General features: G+C 35.4%; 2 protein-coding genes across 3 annotated transcripts in view; both read right to left on the reverse strand.

Annotated features, from left to right (window-relative positions):
- Positions 1-22375, reverse strand: part of LOC105448530 (glutamate-gated chloride channel subunit beta-like) — a 547315-nt gene that overhangs the window by 308765 nt on the left and 216175 nt on the right. The gene's annotated exons all lie outside the window — the stretch shown is intronic.
- LOC105448418 (glutamate receptor ionotropic, kainate 2) overlaps positions 1-22375 on the reverse strand; it is a 196344-nt gene that overhangs the window by 36143 nt on the left and 137826 nt on the right. For both annotated transcript variants that reach the window (XM_011686946.1, XM_011686945.1), the window contains exons 3-6: positions 19372-19533; positions 10720-10971; positions 5819-5994; positions 2532-2585 (exon numbers count right to left, since the gene is read on the reverse strand). In XM_011686946.1, coding sequence (XP_011685248.1) covers positions 2532-2585; positions 5819-5994; positions 10720-10971; positions 19372-19533 — 644 coding nt within the window. The remainder of the gene's footprint in view (positions 1-2531; positions 2586-5818; positions 5995-10719; positions 10972-19371; positions 19534-22375) is intronic.

A 22375-nucleotide genomic window follows, 5' to 3' on the forward strand; every position in this document is an offset into this window, starting at 1 on the left:
GGGGGGGGAGTATGATTTATAATTATACGGTGATGCATCGTTCGCGACGCAGATCGTTAAAGTAAATAACGCGACTTCTCCACAGAGGGTCATTCACCGACAACTGCGCGGCTGCATAACAAGGCCGGTCGTGGTAGATAAAGCTCTTTTTCCGTTCTTAGACGATTTCTTCTCTTTCGTTCGTTTCATTGCCGCTTACTCTTCCCTTTAACCCCACGTCACTTCGCTGCGTATCCGATCTACCCTCTTGAATCGCGGCATCGCTGCGACTGTTTATCGCCGGGACAAAGTTATGTAACATTCTTTGAAAATGATTCATTTAGAAACGCGCGGATACACCTACTCCTTGTACGTGTCTAATGAAAATTTACATCCCGGGGGTGCATTCAATTTTTTTACGAGATCGCACGCGTATATTTAGTGATCGTATAACGAAGCTTACGTTTTTTTATTTCATTAAATTTGATTATTGGTCGGAATACCCTTTAAAAGCATATTTTGAGATCAGTTTGACTTTACCAAGCTCATATTTTGATTTTACAGAGAAAGAGGATATTGATGTTATGATAATTACTATACACATTAACTACTCTATCGTTGTTATAGCACTTGTATAGTACATTGTTTCAAAATATTAATATCAACGTAAAACAGCCTGTAATTATGGATCCGATTAACTCGTTCGTATCTCTATATAGATAATTATTTGCTTTAAGTTGACCACGAAATTATAACCAAATTTTATTAAGCTTTCTGAGAATAATTAATTTTACGATATAAATATAGAGAAGATACGTTATCTCCATTAGATAGATTTGTTAGATTTCCGATAATATAAAGCAATCGCTAATCAATAATCGATCGTAAGATGAACTCTGCACATAACTCTACTGCTTCTGGACATGCCGTATTGTTTCACAATTAGGTACATACGTATATATGCCTTTTCACACAAACACACGTGAGTCCGATGTTATTGCCTAATGGAATATAGTGCAATCGATATTTGATCAACGATAAACGCATTCGTGATATGAGTTTCCGTACCATAATTATCTTGTTGCTAATATACATCGATCTCTGACTAATAAACTATCTAAATGCCGGAATGTAATAGTATCAACGTTTGCTATTTTGCATGTTCTATTGTACAGGCGCTTGCATTTGTTAGTGTTACGAATTAGGTATGTTTCCTGGAATTAGGGACTGATTAATGAAAGCCTGTCAAATCGAGCGTATTGCTGAAGTCATTTTGAAGATGTAAACAATCTGCGTTACTGTCATCGATTAATCTGAACGTATTTGCAGAAAAAAAAATCCCGGTATCGGCCAGTATAATTTCGCGAACAGGTCTGTCGTTATTACGAGCCGCAAAATTCGAGGGAAGACATTTGCGAGAGACATGTCGCGCGTGTGCATGTACGCATGTACGGAATGCACGCGCATATATGCATGTACGAGCGCAAATGCATCAAGCAAGAACGTACCAGTTCTCTGTCCTTCAGCGAATATACACGGGCTGTATAAGCTTGCATTTGCACGTCATAACTTCGGCTACGCCAGCCGCGGGGTTTGTACGCGCCGTTAGCTTCATTTAAGACAGAAATTTCCGCCGAATATAGGACGACGATGGATTGGAATTCAGATGGTGGTGCGGCTCAAAAGACGTGGGTGGCAGTGACGATATGCCAGAGAGGAGCGTGCCGGACGAGAGGAGAGAAACGCGTGGCGACACGAAGCCGAACTTTCTGTGGCTATACGTCAGAGGAATACCCGAGCCGATACGCGCCGTCTCGCTCATCCGTTGGAGGTCTAATTCCTATCGCCGTCTGTACCTCAGTATGTGGTAATACACATAATAAGCTGCACGAAATGTACAAAGAGAAGCGCAGGTCGGCGCAGAAATGCGAGATATGCCGGTTACGAAGATGATGAATCATGAATGGTACACTGCAAAATAGAGGAGTCTCGTCTACATGCACTCCTATACGCGTCTGCAAGAGGCACTTCTTTTCTTATTTCTTAAACGGTATTATGCGATATCGCGTGCCCCGATGAATGTTGACTGAAATATCTGCGAGTGCCATTATGGTGAATTTATGATCAACGGCCCGTTAACGATTCTCCCTATGATAATACACTTAATTAAACAATGAACATTATATGTTCGATAGATTCATCAATTACCCATTGCAATACATTAATGTAATATTTAAACATTGATTGAAATGAGTTTCGAAATGAAATGTAATTTTAACCGTAATTATATTAATATGAGAATATTGATAAAGAAATTATCAAGAAAAAGTAGTAATCCAATTCATTTGCAATATTTTTATGTATTTTACCGTCGCAATTTTCTTGAGAGGATGATGATAATATCATGGAATATAAAAATAAAATAATCTCAATATTGTTACAGAAAAGTTTAATTTAGCCAAGAATATTAAGTTTAACAGCTTTTAACGTGCACAGCTTAAACGTGTTCTGCTCTCGTCTTTGATCAAAGCTGAATATGAAGATGTACTTACGAAAGTTGTGAACATGTAGTGGTATCTGTAGTCATTCATTTGCAGTTGCAATATCTGTAACAAATTAAAAGGAAAATTATATTTAGAGGATTTCACACAGTTGATATCAATTAAGCTTGATCGTGCCATTAATGCATATCACGATGAAAAGTATAAGTTATATATTCTCATGTTTTATTCCGAATATAGGTTCGATGTACCAATACTTTTTGACAATGTGGTTTCATGTTGGCTCTCGTCTCAGGTATAGATGCTTTATGTACATTCCGCGTTATCCTGCGTATATATTCCGGTATGAACATTTGCAAGACAAATATTATACCGCGTGTCGTTATTTCACTATCCAAGGATATTGATATTGCGTCCTTTGTAGTCCGATATAATTCATCGTTTTTCATTTTTCGCGGTAAGGCCACGGTCATGTATGTATAGATCGATCGAGCTGAGATGGAAGCGAGTCAGATAAAAGAGGTCTTGCGCGGATCTTCCCGGAAAAACCTCTTCGTGGAAAGGAAAAGCGGATGGGACGAAGCGGGCGCGCGAGGTTAAAAGGATATACGAGAGAACCGTTGCATGAAAGCATGGACGTTTTTTGATTACTCGACCGGTCGAGGGTTATCCTTGGAAATTCCCGTGGGACGCAACATGCAAATAACGGGCTTGCTTCGACCGCATCTGAGGCAAGATTGCTTCCCGGAGTGCCGCTGACAAGGTGGGAGATGAACGAAATCTAGTCTCTCTTACCCCCCACAATGTATTTACAGCCTTAATCTTTAGATTGCGAGCGAGTTTTTTCACATTTCCTGGACCTAAGTACTTTTCAATAATGCACAATCGTTTTACTTCTCGTTTTATATCTGTCCACAATTGTGACAACCTTGTAATTGCCTCATCGTTTATGATAGCGCAGTTTTCTATCGCACACACAGAAGATTACTCTCGTTTACTTTACACACTTTGCTAATTATGGGCTAGTTAATTTATCGCAATAAATTTTGTTCTAACATTCTGTACCTTTTCACGTCAGCAGTATTTATACGTGAGCTGCATATAATTACATTACATACATTATGCAGGACCGACCAGACGTGGCCATAATTTTATTTCGTATTTATATTGCACAATTCATCGTAAATTAAACACTGAATAATTTATGCGCTGTCATCCCATGTTCGTTATGTACATAAATTACGGCACGCCGCGATTTTTCTCACGGTATCGATGTGTCCTAAGTTATAATGAATAAACGTTTCGCAACGTTTTTTAAAAACATTATCTACATAACTGAGAAACGAGCCGATAACGCGTGAACAATCGAGGCGTGTATTTCCGGCATGCTGATCACCCGTCCGATTATGCAGATTTTTCTATTTGTCGGCCGCGCACGCAGCAACATTTCCAAAAAGTGTCGGGAATTGTGGAAAAACATCGAGCGCGCTTTTATCATTCCAAGCGAATGCAAAAATAGCATGCGATTTTCATGAGTTATTTTCACCGTTTGTTTCGTTACCACTGACAATTCGTGCAATTTAATTTCACGATTTGCTGATTTGCGTTGTCTGTTCACAAATAGGTGGTTAAATATTGCAAAACCATTGTCATTGCGAATTTAATAATCAACAACATATAATTAAAAATTTATTGCGATTTAGAATACGTATCCGTATTCTAAATCGATAAAGAAATGAATTATGCAATGCAAAAGACATTCAATCAACGTAAATTATTTTTTAAATATGATGAAGCTTCTTTTTGCCTTAGCACGAATTAATGCATGCATTATTTATTTATTATTTGCAAAGCATTTAAAAGTAATTTGTTTCAGCGGTTTATTAGATATTTTCATGATATTATAATTTTTATTACCGTCGCGAGTATTATATAACTGTGAGTATTATATTACTGTGAATATTATATTTTCTGTATATATAACTCAAATATTGCACAAAAAATTCTCGAAAGACGCTCCATCCATTATTAAATAATCCAGCGGATAATTCAAATACAAGAGATTACTTTAAAATTCAAATCTACTACACTTTGCGAAATACGCGTATTGTAAAGTGCTTTAAGATATGCTTTGAAAACGTTTTTTTTTTTAACTACTCTTCTTTCAGCATTTTTATTTCAAATCGACAGCTACAAAGCAGCAAGAAGAGTTGCTTCGGAAGGAAAAACTGCAACGTGCAGTCGCCATTAATCCTAATTACAAAAGTCCTTTTAATTTCCAAGTACCAAGTCCCTTTGCATTTTGAACAGTTATTTATGGGCTGCGATGCAACTCGCGCGTGTATAGATCTCTGTTTCTGCTTTCCCTTTTTTTATTTTATCCGGTAAACAACATGTTTTCCATCTACACGACCATTAGCTGTTTTTTTTTCACTCGCATTATTTTCAATGCGATTCTAACGATTCTAACAATATCTAAAAATTTTGAATAAATATTAAACTAAAATGTCTCGCTCAAAGGGAACGATTATTCACGATCCATGTGTGCACCTAAAACTGCATCACTCACGCTCGCTGTATCGATCGACAGTTTTCTGCGAGAATTTCTTCTCCTCTTTCAAATAAGTGCTAATGGAAGAAGGGTTTCTCATTGATGAAATGTTAATATTTTCCCTTTTGTAAAACAAATTTTTATGAACATTTTGTTAACACACGTTACTTCTGTTTATTTCAGAGACATTTCTTGACATTTTTCGTATTTATATAATAAATAGATACATGTTATATGTATAATAGATACATGTTATGTTATATAGTAAATAGATACAGAAATAGATACATGTTCAAATTTTGCAAAAAAAAAGGGGAGATTAACAAAATGTAAAAAGAGCTGCAAAACTAAATTATAGAACAAGTTATGACTATAATAAAATAAATTTAGCAGAGATTTTTCATTTGTTAACTGATATTTGGCAAGAATGAGAAATGATTGAATTCTTAAATAATGGTGTCGGTAAATTTTTATAATTTACGTTTGCATGGTCTGCTATTCTTTTACAATATTTGGTACTTTATTGAAAAAATATATGATATCCATCTATATAAAGCTTGTCAGATTTATTATGCGAGAGACTAAGCGGTGTGAAAAAAGGGGGAACGTATTATTCGTATCGTTCGTATTATGTCTTTTGAAAAATGTAGTTTTAACATGATACAAAAATGATTAATGTATAAACAAATAACGATATTTTTCGTGTACATGAAAGATCGATATAATATATCTAAACGTTCAGACTTCGTGAAACGATTGTCAAATACCGAATCGTCATAAGACTCACCGCTCGGAAGAATTGCTGCATGTGCGCCGGATCTGTGTCGACAATCAGTTTGAAGATTTCTTTGTGCCTGACCTCCCGCAGGCCCTGCCTGTAGGATGTAGGACCCGCCTGACGAATGTACATTTCAGTTCTCACGGATGGCGGGGATTTTACGAGATCCTGGAGTTTGAATAGCCCTGCAAAACAGAAGAGAGATATTTTTTTCGCGGCAAATTGGCCCTCTCGGCTGTGATGCCAAGTTTCACCATTGTGAGCTTGTTATTTTTTTTTTTAATATTTTCCTTCAGCATTTAAAGTGACGTTACGTCAACGAGGTATTTCAAGTTGATTGACGTTGCCTGTTACAGTTGTACTTATACTTATATGAACTCACGATTTATGTCGCTTTTATATCATTTATTGAAAAGCGTGAAAGAACCTTTTCATGAGTTAGAATAATGAAACGTTTTAATTATTTCTAAAATCGATACTTTTATTCGTTTTCATTCGTTAATTATTTTAACAATAATGAAAATAAATAGGTTGTTATAATAGGTTTATTATTCACAAATGTATTGTATGTTGTTAGCGAGAAATGAATGGGTGCTGTGAAACAATGGTATAAATATTCGAGAACATCTTCGCGAAACGTAATAAATAAAATAACCGATTTTCCGCGGAATGAAAATAGAAACCCTCTGCAATCCTCCACTCGTATGTTGTAATCTGACCAACATCTACGTTCTTGTGGAAATGATACGGGTTATTTTTACGGATATGGGGATTCAGACGTAACGTATAAGAATAGTAAAAATGGATTCTTGTATGACAAGAACTGGATGAGTTGTAAAACAGATTCATCGTTTGCCGCAATTGTGGCGAAAGAACGATGTGGAACGAGGAAGTTGTTAATTTGATTTACAACGAGATTTGCGGTACTCAACTATCAAGAGCGTGACTCTGATAGCGAACTTTTCATAACTACTTTTACAGCGTTAAGGGACGTTTGCGCAGATGTAGCTAAAAGGACATCACGACTTTCACAATTTACTTCCATCCAATTGTTCTTCGACTACTTCTTAAGTTGCACTGCCGACTCGAGATTTCTGTCGCGTGCACGGAATTCGTTACATACGTATGCGGTTACGTTCGCCACATTTATTGCCCCGGCGTCAAATTCACCGACGTCGATTAACTTTATAATCGCAGTTTGAGTGAGTCTTGTCTTTATCTTCTCGTTTCAATTATAGAGAAAAAAAAAAGGAATATTAATCACGATATAGCGTTTGAGTAATTTACTTGATAAAGTACTTTGACCGATTGTAGTAATTTATGTCTTTATAAAATAGAAGTTGAAGGACGAGTGAAAAGTGTTATCACGTCGACTTAATGTATTCAGCACATTAGACGCTTTCAATTTTCAAGCGGCAAACCTTCTTCGGACTTTACTCGAGGATACAAATCTGATAAAGTCGCAAGATTCTCGGTGCACTCCCACTTTTCTGTATTTCTGAAAGAGACTTCTCGGACATCCAGATCGGTGCCCGCCAACTTTGAGCTCGCTAATTACTCCTCCCGTAATGATCGTGACGAATAGAGCGACGACAAGAAAGGGATCGATAAACAGCTGAAGGACGACGAAAGGGAAGCGGAAGATAAATTTTCTGGCGCGTTAACGAGCGTAGTCTGTAGGGGAGAGAGCTGGCGCAAAATGTAAAAATGAAAAATGGTAAACTTCACTTTTGGAACAAATCGAGCAATTACGGCCGCTCGCATACTTCTTCTTCGCTTGTATACAAGATGCCCTTAGACTCGAGAACTTAATTTCAATGACAGTTTCTTTGATTAAGTTGGCGTTGATTTTTCCGGAGTGTTGAACCAGGTTCTCTAACAATTTTCCAACACTAATAACTTGCTTATTATAAGCGATTGAAAGAGTAAAACAAGCTTTACGAGACTCTTGAAATGCAGTTTAAATAACAAAATTATTAATTTCCGTGTATTTAAATTAAGTTTATTAAATTGAATTTATGCAAACAATTTTGAGTGAAGGAGCGGAAATACCTGAGATAATAAAGGGTTATAATGAAGATCGAGATTCTCTTAGAGTAACTTGTATATAAAAGCGAGCATCATACCCGACCAAGAAATGCGTGAAAGGGAAAGTAGGAAGATTACGCGGGGTAGTCTGATTTACAAAATTAACTTAGTAGATAGCAGCAGCTACACACAGAGTGTTATATCTGGGAATTTATGACTATTGCACGCAGGGGGAAAAGGCAGAAAAGAATTCAAGAAAAATGTATACTAGTTTTGTTTTATCATTCTATCATTTTGACGATCGCGTTTATGTGTGAGATCTCTTGACCTCGTTGAAGTCATAGACACAATTTTCCAATACAAATAGTGTAAAGTACTTTTTTCTATAAATTCTTAAACGTGAAAAAATATAATATTCTCACATATGCTGCCATTATTATTAAAGACTCAAATCTATAAATTGTTTGAAATCACTCATGAATGAGTAGAAAATTTTAAAACGAAACTAACAAATTTATATATAAAACCTATATATATATAATCTGTTAAAAAAATTTTGAAAAATTTTATCAAATTTAAGAGTTCCTTTTATAATGAGTAGCAATATTAAGTTTAACAATTAAACTTTTATTAGGAAACAGTGGGCGCAAATCTAAATGAATGCGCAGCTGTGCTCATTGCTTGCTCGCGGCCAAAGCGATAATTAATTATTCAAAATTAAAAGCGACTTCAACAGTTTCACGTATCGCGCTATATTGCACATGTAACGTTCTGCCCCGAAATTACGCACGTTGGCACGAGCGTCTCGTCGTCACGTTAAACTATTCATTATTATTTTACGCCGAAAAACGAAACTTTTCACACTCGGTAAAGTTTTAACGAACTACGAAACTAGGCGTTTCTCCGGCTATGAATAACTAAATGACAACGAGCGAGACCAGGGGGCTTGCCAAATTTGCAAAGTGCTCGAGAGGTTTATTCAAAATCTCGGAGTGATTCTCATTATACCAGAAGCTCGCTAATTAAACTTATTAAACTACAATTATCGTTCCAAAATTTACAAATCACCGCGTTTACTGAAACTGCAGGCAAATTCGCGCCATTCCCGATAGACGTCGACGCTACTTAACGTTTAACGACGTTTAAGTGAGCGACTATCATTGCATGTCCAAGTTTTAACGAACTCGTGAGACGCGGATTTTCTCGACTGATGAATATTTAGGCGATACCGAGCCGCGAGGATGTTACATTTCTCCGAGCGAGTTATAGTCGCGACGGCTTTCGACGCGCGTCGCTTTTACGACGGGGAATTTTGAAACGCCTTGTCCCATCCCCTCGTCGTGAATTTATGACCGGCTATAGACATCGAGAGGGGTAGGAGGGGGCTTGCGCAAAAAAGCGCTCTTTCCGTTTCCTCTCCGTTTTATCGCTAACGGCAACGTTCTACTTCGTGCTCCTGTTATACGCCACGTTACATCGTCCAATCAAGAGCGGCAATTTAGGGAAGATAAGGTCGGAGACCTCCCACTTTTTCCCCCTCGCAAGAACTATGAGGAAGAGGACTCGTTTCCCAAATGTATATGGTAGATTCGCGATATCCGTCATTTATTCTCATTCTTAAAATATTAAAAAGAGAGAGAGTTAATGAATCACAAACTATTTGCATTTTTCCAATTTTTCTTGATATACATATACGTGGATGAGAACACTTAAAATTTAAATTTTCTTGAATACAATAGCAATAAAACGACAATCTAACCGTAAATAGAAAGAAATTCTATTTTTTATTTCCGAATTCTGATAATGCAAATCGCGATGCTTTAAATAATTACTTTACTACGACGATGTGACCGCGATCTTTTTCCACCGAGGCAAATAAATGCAAATGCTATCTTCCCGGATAGACGGATATGGACGGAAGAGATGGCGGGCGAACTCATACATTTTCTCTGTATGGACGGCGATAGTTAAAATATACTAATGCGATTCGGAAAGAATGGAAATGGCGAGTGACTTCGGCGTGGATATTATACGTCAACGCCGCGTCGGAATTTCGATGAGTCGCCGCGGATGGTGCCAGCCCGTCGCGGAATGAAAATATAGGCGCCAAGAGGAACCGCGGGGGTGCCGCGACCAAGGGGGATTAAGTTGACGGCAAAAAGTGGCGAGGGAGCGACAGAGAGCAATCTCGTGAGCGCGGTCTCGTCGCGAGTTTACGTCGTCGTATGTAAACGCGTGCGGTACTTCCGCGTGCGAGTGACAGGTCGACATTTTTGGACGGCGCGCGGGACTCCACTTCCGGCGCCTGATTCCGACGTTCTATTTGCATAGAGACGCATCGTCGACACTGCGGAGAAACCAAAAAAAAATAAAATAAAATGAAATAAAATAAAATATAATAAAACGGCGTCTGCGTAACGAACGCGTCGACGGTGCTAACAAGATCGCCTCTTTCGCATATATATCCATGCAGTAATTTCCACGTTGTTGCTGTTATACAATGCCCGCTGGTCGCGGCAAAATGAGTTCCGTGCGGTCGGGAAATCTTTTAGCTCGGATGTCGTGCGTGGGAATGTTCGCATGTCCGTGCTCGCGGTCCAGTGCATATATCGCGTTCCATTAGAATCATTCTTATTACTCTCGGAGAAAATGTGTAATGTATTAATTAATCCTGCACAACGTGTCTGAATTATCTGAAGTCGATTGCTGCGCGATATGTAGAAATTTAGCATTATATTGAAAATAAGATTGAAAAATGTATATATTAATGCGAGGACCGACTCGTACAAAAATATTCTCGCTAAGACGCGTTGAATGATATACGCGGAGTTTGCGCGGATTCGAAGGATTATACTGCGACAGTTTTATTGTTCTCCACTTACCATAATCCTCTTCATAGATAATAGCCACTCTGGTCCAGTTTAGAAAGGAAATAAGGTCCTTGAACGCTTTGTTAAGATGATCTTGTGCGGGATATAAATTAATGCTGAACTCCTTGAAAGTGGGCTCGAAATCGACCCGCGCTTCAAGATGAGGAACGTCCAGTGCTTCACATATACTTTGTATGTGAGCACCTAAAAGTGGGTCAGATGGCCCGAAGATGCCTTGTACCGATCTGGATAATTGCTTGCAGGCTGCAATAAAAATTAAAGTAACTTGAGCAATTTAATATCAAAATCTGTAACCGACGTATATAATATTTTTTATATTAAATTCATCTATATTTATACATTTTACTCATGAAGATTAATTGCACGTGCGAAATTTTACCGGAAATTTTACCAGGAAACGGCATTTTGATCGTTTTTTAAATAAAATATTAAAAAACGCGTATATTCTTTATAAATTCATACAATTAAAAATTCGTCAGTGGACAAGAGTGTGTTTTCCAAAGTATTTCAGTAGCGCATTAAAAATAAATACGACAATATATACTGTAAGATGAGCGAGGAAGATGTCAATGGGGGCACGAGGGCGTGCTAAAACGGAGATTGGAGAACGGAGACTGGCTCTGACATATCAATTTCATATTTCTAGATGAAGCGCACTTGGAAGCCCTGTATCAGCGAAAAGCTGCGGTAAATTGACGACACACTCTTTTGGTTCTCGCTACTGTTCTTCCATAATCTTACATAATAGATTGCTATTTCAAAACTCTAGAATATTTTAGAAAAGTTAATAATAATGTACTCTGAGATGTTCCCTTTCTTAAATTCAATTAAAATGACATAAAAGTTTTACAAGAAGAAGGCCAGGTCAATATATCATGGATCCTGATCCCAATTTTTTTGATGAAACTAGAGGCAAAATAAAAATATAGTGTCCAAACATTTGATTGAATGGGCCTTAGTTTTCAAGTAAGAATTTTTGAAAAATCAATTTTTAAATAATAATATTCAATATTTAATAATAAAAAGCGATATATTTCTCTCATTTAACATCGGTATAGCTCGGTGAGTAAAGGGCTTACTTTCCAATCCGGGAGTTTATGTTTATTCCCTGAATGTTGCAATTTTTTTTAAATACATATTTTCATTTTTTTTCATTTTTTTATTACTGATATTGTAATGTACGACTTTTTTTGCATAAAAATTTGTATTTTTCCCCAAGCATTATTATAACCGATGTTGAATGAAAGAAATATATCGCTTTTTATTATTAAATATTGAATATTATTATTTAAAAATTTATTTTTCGAAAATTCTTACTCAAAAACTAAGGCTTATTTAATCAAACGCTCGGATAGTATATGTATCTTTATTTTGCTTCTAGTTTCATCAAAAAAATTAGGATCAGGATTCGTGATATACTAACCTGGCCTTCCCCTTATTAGTAATTTAAATGTATAAGAGACATTAAATATAGTGAAGTAGATTAAACATTATGACAAATTGCAATAATTTTTTTTGAGTTTTAATTTACGGGAGAATTGAAATACAAAGCAACTGCAAACGAGAATTTTTATTCACATTCTATCAATTTTTGTGTGAAACTAATTATTAAGTTTACTAAACTATAAAACTAAAACGTAAAAGTGATTTTTATTAAAGTAGTCAACTGAAAAAAATATAATAGATATAGGTTGCCCAATAACCAATACATTGACAAATAAAATCGATAATAACTCGTTGCATTGTTTACGTCATGTGTTTATTTATTTCAAAAATATCAATACCGTAATGAAAATAGATTAATAGAGCCAGTGAAAGCTGAATGCAGAAACAGGATTAAAGTACATACAAAAAGTATATTGTATAATAATATTAGTATGTTATTGGATAACTTTATCGAAGATAAATGTAATATATTATATAAGATTTACGATCTTTCGATATATATGCGTTCTCCGGTCAGCAGACGGTGAATTGATACATTCCTTTAACGGCTCAGTTTTCTTATCCATTATCCTTAAAGGGAAAGCCCTCCGGACTACGGCTTTATTTTTCCTTACATCGCAAATTATTCCTGGCACGCTTGTAAGGGAGAGTTGAATTGAAGGATGGATAAGTTCGGCAGTACTGCTACTCTTTCTGAGAATTCTCGCTAGCTGAGTTTTATGGCGCTATCTTGAATTATTTACAAGTGTTTCTTTGTTTTCATTGCGGAAATTATGACCCGCGGCACTACATTTCACGCACATCGCATCGTATTAATGTTTGTTCTCACGAAATTAACTCTTTGTGCGTTTTTTGTCTATTTTATTTATTCAGTAATATTTGTGATAATTACAATATCTTCTAATATTCTATTTATTATTAAAAAATATCAGATCGACTTGCGTAATAATTGATTAAGAAGAATATAAGTTCAAGAAAGTAATAATTGAAATAATTCTTGTGCAGCAGCATAAACGTAATATTACTCAGAAAATAAGCAATATAATAGATTCGTCGTTTCCTTTGTTAAAAGGAATAGATCCAGTAACTGTAATGAAATACTTTGAGAAAGGATACCAACGATTCTGATTAATTTATGATTGTTCTCAATTGTTCTTTTACGTAAGAAAAATCTACCGTGGCATTATTGTTCAGAAATACGTTGATAATAGGTTTATAGTCTACTTTTGCGATCCATTTTTGCATTCTATTAATCTGCTTTTGATGTAAAGCTTTCTGAGGCGATTACTTGGTAACAAAGGATATTACTTGCTGTATATCGCCAGAAGTATCGAAAATTATCAGCACGACACATTTCCGTCGAGCTGAAGGCAAAAGTAAAACTTGCTTTAAAAATGTTTATAAGGCGGAACTTTTGAAAATGATTCATTCGCGTAGAGATTGATTGGAACAAAGCTAAAACTATCGCCAGAAATATCGAAAATTATCGTGCTAACGGCAAAAGTAAAAATTGCTTTAAAAATGCTTTATAAGTCGGAACAATTTTTGAAAATAATTCACTGACGTAGAGATTGATCGGAACAAGCTAGAACTTATACGCTCACTTGGCTTGAGATTGTCAGCTACTTCGCTCCAAAACTCTTGTTATCACGTATGATACTTTTATTCACCTGATTAAATTGCCGAGATGATTCGTAAAAAGCGCAAACGTATAACGTGCCATTTCATGGAATGCACATTTTGTTGTCGTCGCTGAACGTTCTCATTGTGCTTCTCCGTCGTTGATTAAGTCGAAAAGTAAGTAAGAATCGCCATCTCGTTGCGATATCGCAGTTTCGTTTAACGAACTGCCGCTTATCCGTTTTGCGGTAATGAGTGCGACAGTTTCCGCACAAAGTACTTCGTCGGAGCTTTAAATTCTCATGACTTTTATGAGCTTAATATAATGCACCGTGCGATCACAATTTCGCGAATTATCGCAATTAAGATGTTGATATTGCTACATGTCGTCTTGAAGATATGCTCTTCCTTAATTCCTATAAAATGCTTCGTTAAATCACTTCGAACAATCAGTTTTATTTGAAGTTAACGGAGCACAAATTTTCGTACTGTATGAATTACTTGAAACAATAATACAAATATTTTTAAACAAAACGGGGATTATCTCAGCGTTATCTTTTTACGCAACTAATAGAACGAAATAAATGTATTTTTTCTTGTCTTGTTATATAACATCAGATTTTAATATCAGATCTGAAAGGTTAATTTACATATAAACTTCCTTCCTATATAAAATCTTTCGCTCTTTTTTTGCCAGCGGCAAGTTTAATCTAATTTTAGAAATTTTCAACTGTGTATATATTCCGCTTTTTTGAAATATAAAAACCTAATTAATGCAAACGCCACGTAATTGCGGTATACTTCCTATGATCATCGTTGTAATGCGGTTGAAGGATGATCCGGTAAACGTTCTATCTCGTTAGTTCTATTAAAAGTTGCATAAGCAACTGTGCGCTCGCGAAACTTTCTCACATAGAGATATGGCAGTTCGAATTATCAGGATTAAACCGACTGACAATGACGAGCTGCAAATCTCTTTCAAAAAGCTATCGCAAAGTCGTTAGGGGAATGGAGAGGCGGGACAGGTGGGATGAGATTGTCTATTAGGATTACGAGTGCAATGTGCGAGGGGAGTTTCTCCGTAGACACTGAAAAATAAAATCCAGCAAAATAATCGCTTCGTCATTTGGTTAGCTGCACGCCATTTCTGGCCGTAGCTCTCGTAAACGGAACCTCCCATTAAAGTGTTCCGCCTCGGTGGTCCGGGTCGCTGCTCCTTAAAGTTATCCAATCAATTTCCCTGGTTTAGATCTCTTCCGATTTCTATCTTCCTTTGTTTTCTACTTTCGCGGTGATCCGAGCGAAATTACACCTACGACGTAAACTTGAAAGGAAATTTGTACGAAGTCCCAGTTTCTACGGGAGCCCGGGAATCGACAATACTTATTTTGGGGCATGACGGAAATTAATAAAGAGCTATACACTTTTTATCACCGAGTAACTTACTTTTGTCTTCATACCGCGAGAACGTGAAACGAAAATTGTGCCGTGTATCTGTGGTGTTAGAGAAAAGTAAACTCTTCTCAACATAGCGAAAGTAACTTTTACTTTGAAACTTTTTGTTATTAACTATTCGATATTCGATGACATGTCAATTTTATAATTTTAACGATTTCAAATTACATAAAGATAAGTTGAATTTTTTTAATTGCTCTTGCAATTTAAATGCCTCTCTACCTCTTTTTATACTTTTTATCCAATTAAATCTCTATTGAAACAAAATGAATAAAAGTATACTTTAATTAAAATAAAGGTAGTAATAAAATTGATTTATTTAGTTGTGTTCAATGTATTTTATTTTTATAGATTATAGTGTACTATGGAAGAAGAAAATAAACAGTTTAGTCTTTATCTTTATTATTGCCAGGGATACAGCAATATTGCGCTCTTTTGTAATTGCCTCAACAATCGACCCGCATATGATTTCATTCTTCTGTGAGATGTCACAATACTTTTGTAATCCGTACTAGATGCCTTCAGAAATTCATAGAGGATTTTCTTGAGTTGAGTGTTTCGCCGCGAATTCAATTTCCCATCGAGACTTTGTTCCTCGTTCCTCGTCCCGGAGAGCCCCGACATAACAGTGCGGAAAATAAAGAACCTTACGTAACAATTTTCTAAAGAATAACAGAAGGAAGCCGCGTTGGGGTTCTCTAAAATGTAACTTCTCTATATTTGATGAAAACACTCTCTCTCGTTCGATAAAACTGATTACACGCGAGAACTTCCTACTTCATAATTTCAATATTCTACAATTTTAACATACCGTAAAATGAAAAGAATAGTAGGATTAAAAAAAGTTGTGTTTTTTTTCTTTGAAAAGAAAATATATTTTTTAGTCGTTAAATACATCAAGGAAGAACGGCGTTTTAATTCCTTCATTTAGATTTCATAAATATCCGATCCTGCAGCCACAGTCGATTTTGCGCGCGGCAGAGTTTCAATGCATCTGAAAATTTTCGCATGAAGAAATCCAGGGCGCGGACACATTAGGCGTAGAAAATGCAAACGGCGTGAGCATCGGCCGCGATTACTTTTAGGCGAAATGCATCACGGCATATTAGGCGCGAGTCAACCGAATTCGGGCGTATACGCAACATTAAACTCGCGCGGAGATCCACAGAAATGAGAAAATGTATACAGGCACCTATCCCGGGCGGCATACACGGGTGAGATTTATCGCGGGGTGAGCCGGTTTTACAAAAGAAAAGTTGGAAAAGTTGCGCCGTTCGACACGGTTCAACCCCCGTCCGCGAAAGAGGAAACGCAGCGGTGAGAACGGCCGGAAGGGAAGCGCGGAGTAATCTTTCCAACCGTGGATATCATTTTAAGCGCGCCGTGGAGGAATAAAGTGCGTGGCTTCTCGTTACGCATAATGGGATTCTATAGGCACATTTATGGCCAAATACTTTCCCCTTGGGAAAACCTAAGAGGGTGTAAATGGCCGCACGATCCCTCGGTGTTTTGAAAAAAAAAGAAGCGCTGGTACATAAAATATACACTTCTCATTTACATGTTATTTCAAATTTAGCTATTCATATAGCCGAGATGTGAATTGTTTTCTGAGCACAACTTTATAAAAATTATTTTTATACGTCTTTATTCATTACTTCTGTTCATTATTTTTATATTTGTCTTGGATACTAGGTTTTGTTGCAGTCATTCATTGTTCTGCTCTGTAAAAAGAAGAATGAACGAAGTGTTGACATATATTTTAGTGAACTTAGAATTCGCGGCATAAACAGAGGGGCCCGTGACCCTTTTTATCTCGCTCGTTCAGTGAGTTAGGAATCTTCCGGCGCGCCCTTCAAGAAGAAAATTTTATGTGCTCCCTGGATAGTTATATGATTTAATGCTTGGGTTTAATCGTTGCGCTATATTCGCACGGTACGTGTGTATAAGAGCGGTTCTCCGGCTTTCGAGCTTACACAGAATCTTCTTTACACGAAGAAAATTTCGCCTCGCTAAACGTCGATCGTACACATCCTCAATCATACTGGGAATATCTAACTATTATTAAATCCGTGATCATGTTTCTTTCGGACAACAAAACGGCTTCTTCATCGTCTTCGACGTAGCGTAACTTGAGAGTCGCTGGGATAAACCAAACAAGTGGAATCTCTACCACGCGGTGTAGAATTTTGTAAGAAAACACATTTCGAAGAGACATTGCTCCGTGGCGAATTCATAACCGGTCGTGCTCGTTGCCCGGAGATTTATCCGCCGTGCTCGCGATTGCGCGAGAGACATTGTTATGGTTTCGGCTCTCGGAGTCGATCCGGTTTCGTGTTATTTTACATAAATCTGAAGCTACATCATGTCGCGTGCGACGTCCTCGCGCTGTAATTCACGCTATAGCCGGCCGCTAACTGAATTGCTTTCGCTAGGCTTCCTGCCAACTTTTAAGCTCGCGTGTCAAAAGCGTCCCCACTGACAGGAGATTCACGTCATGCTCTAACCGCCGGTCTTTTGATCATATTAAAATGGGGATTAAATTAATTAATTAGCTGATTTTAGCTGGTATCGCGTCACTATTCATGACCACCACAGCTTACACGCGCTGGCGAAGTAGATTTCTATGCCGTATTTTATATATTATAAATTGTATGAACTATAAATACATTTTGATTTATATTTGTATTATACTCTTGCACTTAGTGCTGTACGTAAAGCATGAATTTAGGTCATCATTTTAAATTCTACATCAATTGAAGTATTCTTGTAAATATGTATGTTACTTGAAAGTCAACGAATAATAATGAATGAAAATTTAATAGTAGTAAAGAGAACAAATTTTTCGCGTAACAATTTGAATTACTGTACGTACATATTTCTAACATCAATCGAAATCTTTATTTATCGACATTTTTATTCATATTCTTTTATCCTTATCTTGTAGCAGTGTGTTTTTAATTTTTAAGTGTCAACCAATTTTTCATTTCGAATAATTTATCTTCATATCTTTAAATACACAGTTTGATGAATAAGCATTCTGTGACGCAAAGCAATCGTTTAAAAAGGAACATGATTTTTTTGAAGCGGATATGACGCAACCGAAGCCATGCCAAAATATCAATCATAGGCTTTCATGTGTACAGGATACGTCGGATCAGTCGTACTTTTTTTAACGCTTTTTCTTTAGTGCTGTAACTGAAAATTGTAGGTGCAAAGTTTATCTAGTAATAAAATTGGATATTTTTAAGTTGACTATTTTAGAATGTGTATTATTTTGATGTAACATTTGAATATAAATCTGAATATTAATGCTTTATTATATACATATGTATTCAAATCGATGACATTATGCAGTATATTGAATAAATTTCTGAATACAATTATTGTGTCACCAAAGATAATGCTTAACTCATTCAACTTTCTCAAAAATTATTGATGAATTTCTTATTGGTATATAATTGCAATAAAAAAATTGAAAGTGTATTTTTATTACGTTATTTACAAAAAACTGAAAGCGAACTGATTAAAAAATAAGCATAATTACTGTAATATTTTAAAGCTGTTACGTTAAAATTAATGTTGCAACTGTCAACTATGTTATATTAATTGAAAGTTAACCACGTTATCAGTCATTGTCACCGCCTACTAAATTATCGCTGTCGTGTATCTTGTAGATGCAACTTATGAACAATAATTTAACGCTATAAGAAGTTACTTGTAACTTTTGTCATTCTATCTAATTGCCATTGTCTTACTCTTTAATGACTACAATTTTGTTTTAATCGTTTTACAATAATTTGGAATCCTTACAAACAGTAATATTATAATCTATTGAAACGTATATTATTAATTATTAATAACGATTTTTTTTATTTATTAAATGTACTTAAGAGACAAGTGTTCGAAAGCACTCAATTTTTATTAAATAATGGATTCGTGCCTTATCAATATCGCGATGCATGGATATGTTCTTATGAAGATATAAAGATTATACTTGAGATACAGATATGACTCTCGAAGAAGATGTAGGATAGATGATACTTATTCAAATAATATATTTAATCTTTATAGGATAATACTGTTCGTTACTTAATTACGAGGCCATGTTGATTAGCTCCCTACCTTTCTTAGACGTGCGGAACGAATCGTCTTTAGGCACATATTGGATATCGTAAACCAATGTCGTGTTCGCCAAAAGAGCCTTATCCTTGTTGATTTTGTAAATGGCGTATTTGAAGGCCAACTCCGACGGGCTATCCTTCTGGTCCTCGGTAAAGATCGCTCCTGTAACAATTTAAATAAACATCTTCTTTAAACGTTAAAGTTTTTAATTTATATCCGGGACTATATAATGTTACTGCAGTCATAAATTATTGATTTTAGACACTATCTAAATAACTGCGTTGATAAGATATCACTTTCAAAAATGCCATAACGATAAGTATAATGTTGAAACATAAACTTTTTTTTCAGAAAAAGATACAAATATGAGATATGTAAGAATTGTTTGTATATGTTGAAAAGTTAGGAATTGAATTAAACTTATTCGAAATATGTATTTTTGGTAAAGAGCAAATAAATTTTGTGATTAATTAATACATTTTATTAAAGTTCTAAATTTATATTACATATCCAGAGGAAAAATATTGGAAATGAAAGAAATTAGAATTAGTTACAAATCGATTTTGTTCACAATTTAATTCTATTACAAATTATTAATCTGGTCTAGTTTTATAAATTTTGCTATATTTTATCTTTTAGCTAACTAACAAATTTCGATACATTTATTAATTGCCTATTATTTTATTAGTGAGAATATATTATTTTATTCCAGAATTATGTTATACTTTTGAATTACGAGCGAAGTTCCCGGGGGACATGCGTCCATATCAGAAGCAGAGATGAAACTGGTAAGACACAGACGGATCCGAAAAGAAAATTCTGGCGCCGCTAAAAGAAACTGAATTCATTGAAAGTTATAACCGAGTTCGTGAACTTGCAATAACGGCGATCTCTTCCGTATCTGTCGTACATATATCTACCTACATATACAACGGTAAAGTACCGCGCGCGATTCTCCCCTAAATTTAATTAATGACTTCACCACGGTGCAGCTCACTTCGAACGCGAGTTTTAATTAAATTCGAATAATTACCGCGGCCAAAACCGCGCTCGCGATATCAGGAAGTACTTCAGCGGAAACGTTCTCGTAAACTGAAACGTTGACTTTGTGTCATAAATAACTCAACATCGAAGATTGCGCTTAGGCAGTCGATAAAAATTGTTTGAAGTAAAAAAAATGATGGCTTATATGATTGGTAAAACGTTTAATTGATCCAAAATAAATACCTATTGTAAAGATTATATTTTTATTCCTTTGATAAGATTTATTTGTTCAGATATAGGACATATTGATTAACAATGCAAATCAGTAAAAATATTTTTAATTGCCTATCAGTTTGTCAGTAAAATCATACTCGTTTTTTCATTTCTTTCTAAAATAGTGAAAATTACAATTAGCATGTTCAGCGAATAGAACGCTTGAACTTTTTTTTATTTTTATCGATACATCCGAATATCGTGCTTTTTAATATTCTCCTATGCTAACAACTATACTTTTGTCAAAATATTCAAGCTATAATATGGAGTTATAATTGGCTGCTTTCTATTTTACATTGTCCCTCGCAGAAAATTTCGGAAAATGCAAATCTTCGTTTAAAAGCAGCTCGATTGAAGGCGCTTTATCGCTCGACAATAGCTTAACTAATAATGCATGCGGTACATTGATTTTCTGTTCTTTACATTGTTATCGTTTTTATGACCCTGTTAATTAACTTTCAAAAATCTCCTTTTTGTCTTTATCGTAAATTCATTGAATAAAAAGCTTTTCAAAATGATACCATTTTCTACATCGGCTTTATTGCAACTAATCCATTTCGAAGTAATCCAACCGTTAATCTCCAAAAGCACTCTTCGCTCAGTAACTTCAATTTTCTAGCTCTACCTCGCAGCACGTGGCCGCTGCAACCTTTGAGTTTTTACACGGGAGATCATTCCTTCTTGAACAAAAAGAAACGGGCATTTTTTTGTGAAAGAAATTCTTAATTATATAATTGAGTTAGAGATATTTTAGATTGATATTCGCCTAGGTATATTAAAAATAATATCCGTTTGTAAAAAATCTGCGTAAAGTGAATAATTATTTAATCAATGTGCGTACTACTCATTTAAAGTTATGTAAAGCTAACCATTTAATTTAAAGTCTAATTATTAGTTTGTTAAATAGATTTAGTAGAAGATTATATTATTACGCAGCAACGCAATTTTAGAATAATTATCTTAATTAGAAGCGTTTACCTTTTGTTAAATCAGATCCCTTCTAATTGTGTTTCTTACTTCATCAAACTTCAGAATAAAGCGTATACGATATTGTTTTGCAAAATCTGATGTTACCTTATGTTTAGTTTTTGAAATATTATTCAATAATATGAAAAAACTTGCATTTAATCATAACTCATAGACACGCAAATTTATCTTCGTTACGTTCGTGGAATTCTGTAAGGAATGAAACTCTTTCGATGCCAAATCAATCTCCGTCACTCGCTTAGAAAGAAATCAGCGGTTCCGTGCAGTCAATTAATTATTTTTAAACGGTAGAAGCTATTGGTAGAAGCTATTTTACGCGAATGTTCACTTTGAGTACTTTTAATCTTTGTGAATTTACTCTGTCTGAATATTCGATTATAGAACTCAGATTATTACTGTGTAGGATGTCAATCCATTTAATATTACAAAAGTCAAAAGAGTTCTCGTCGATCAACGTAGTATTTTTATTTAAATTGATTATTCTCATTTTGATTAATTTTTACATTTTAAAAATTTTACATTAATTCTTATAATTTGTTAATCTATAAATTAATTTCGAGAAGGTAATACATATAATAATTATAGCATTTAATAAATTCGTCTGTTTTATGTGAGGTATTGCATTACGCAAATGATATTTTATTTCACGAATAATATTTTAGTAGATAACATTTGGTAGAAGTTTGTATGGTACTTAACGCATAGTTATGCAGTAGACGATAATCAGGTCATATCTGATTCTCTCTTCAACTACATTATA

Source organism: Wasmannia auropunctata, unplaced genomic scaffold (genome assembly GCF_000956235.1).
Source record: "Wasmannia auropunctata unplaced genomic scaffold, wasmannia.A_1.0 LD336085.1, whole genome shotgun sequence".
In the NCBI taxonomy this organism is placed as follows: domain Eukaryota; kingdom Metazoa; phylum Arthropoda; class Insecta; order Hymenoptera; family Formicidae; genus Wasmannia; species Wasmannia auropunctata.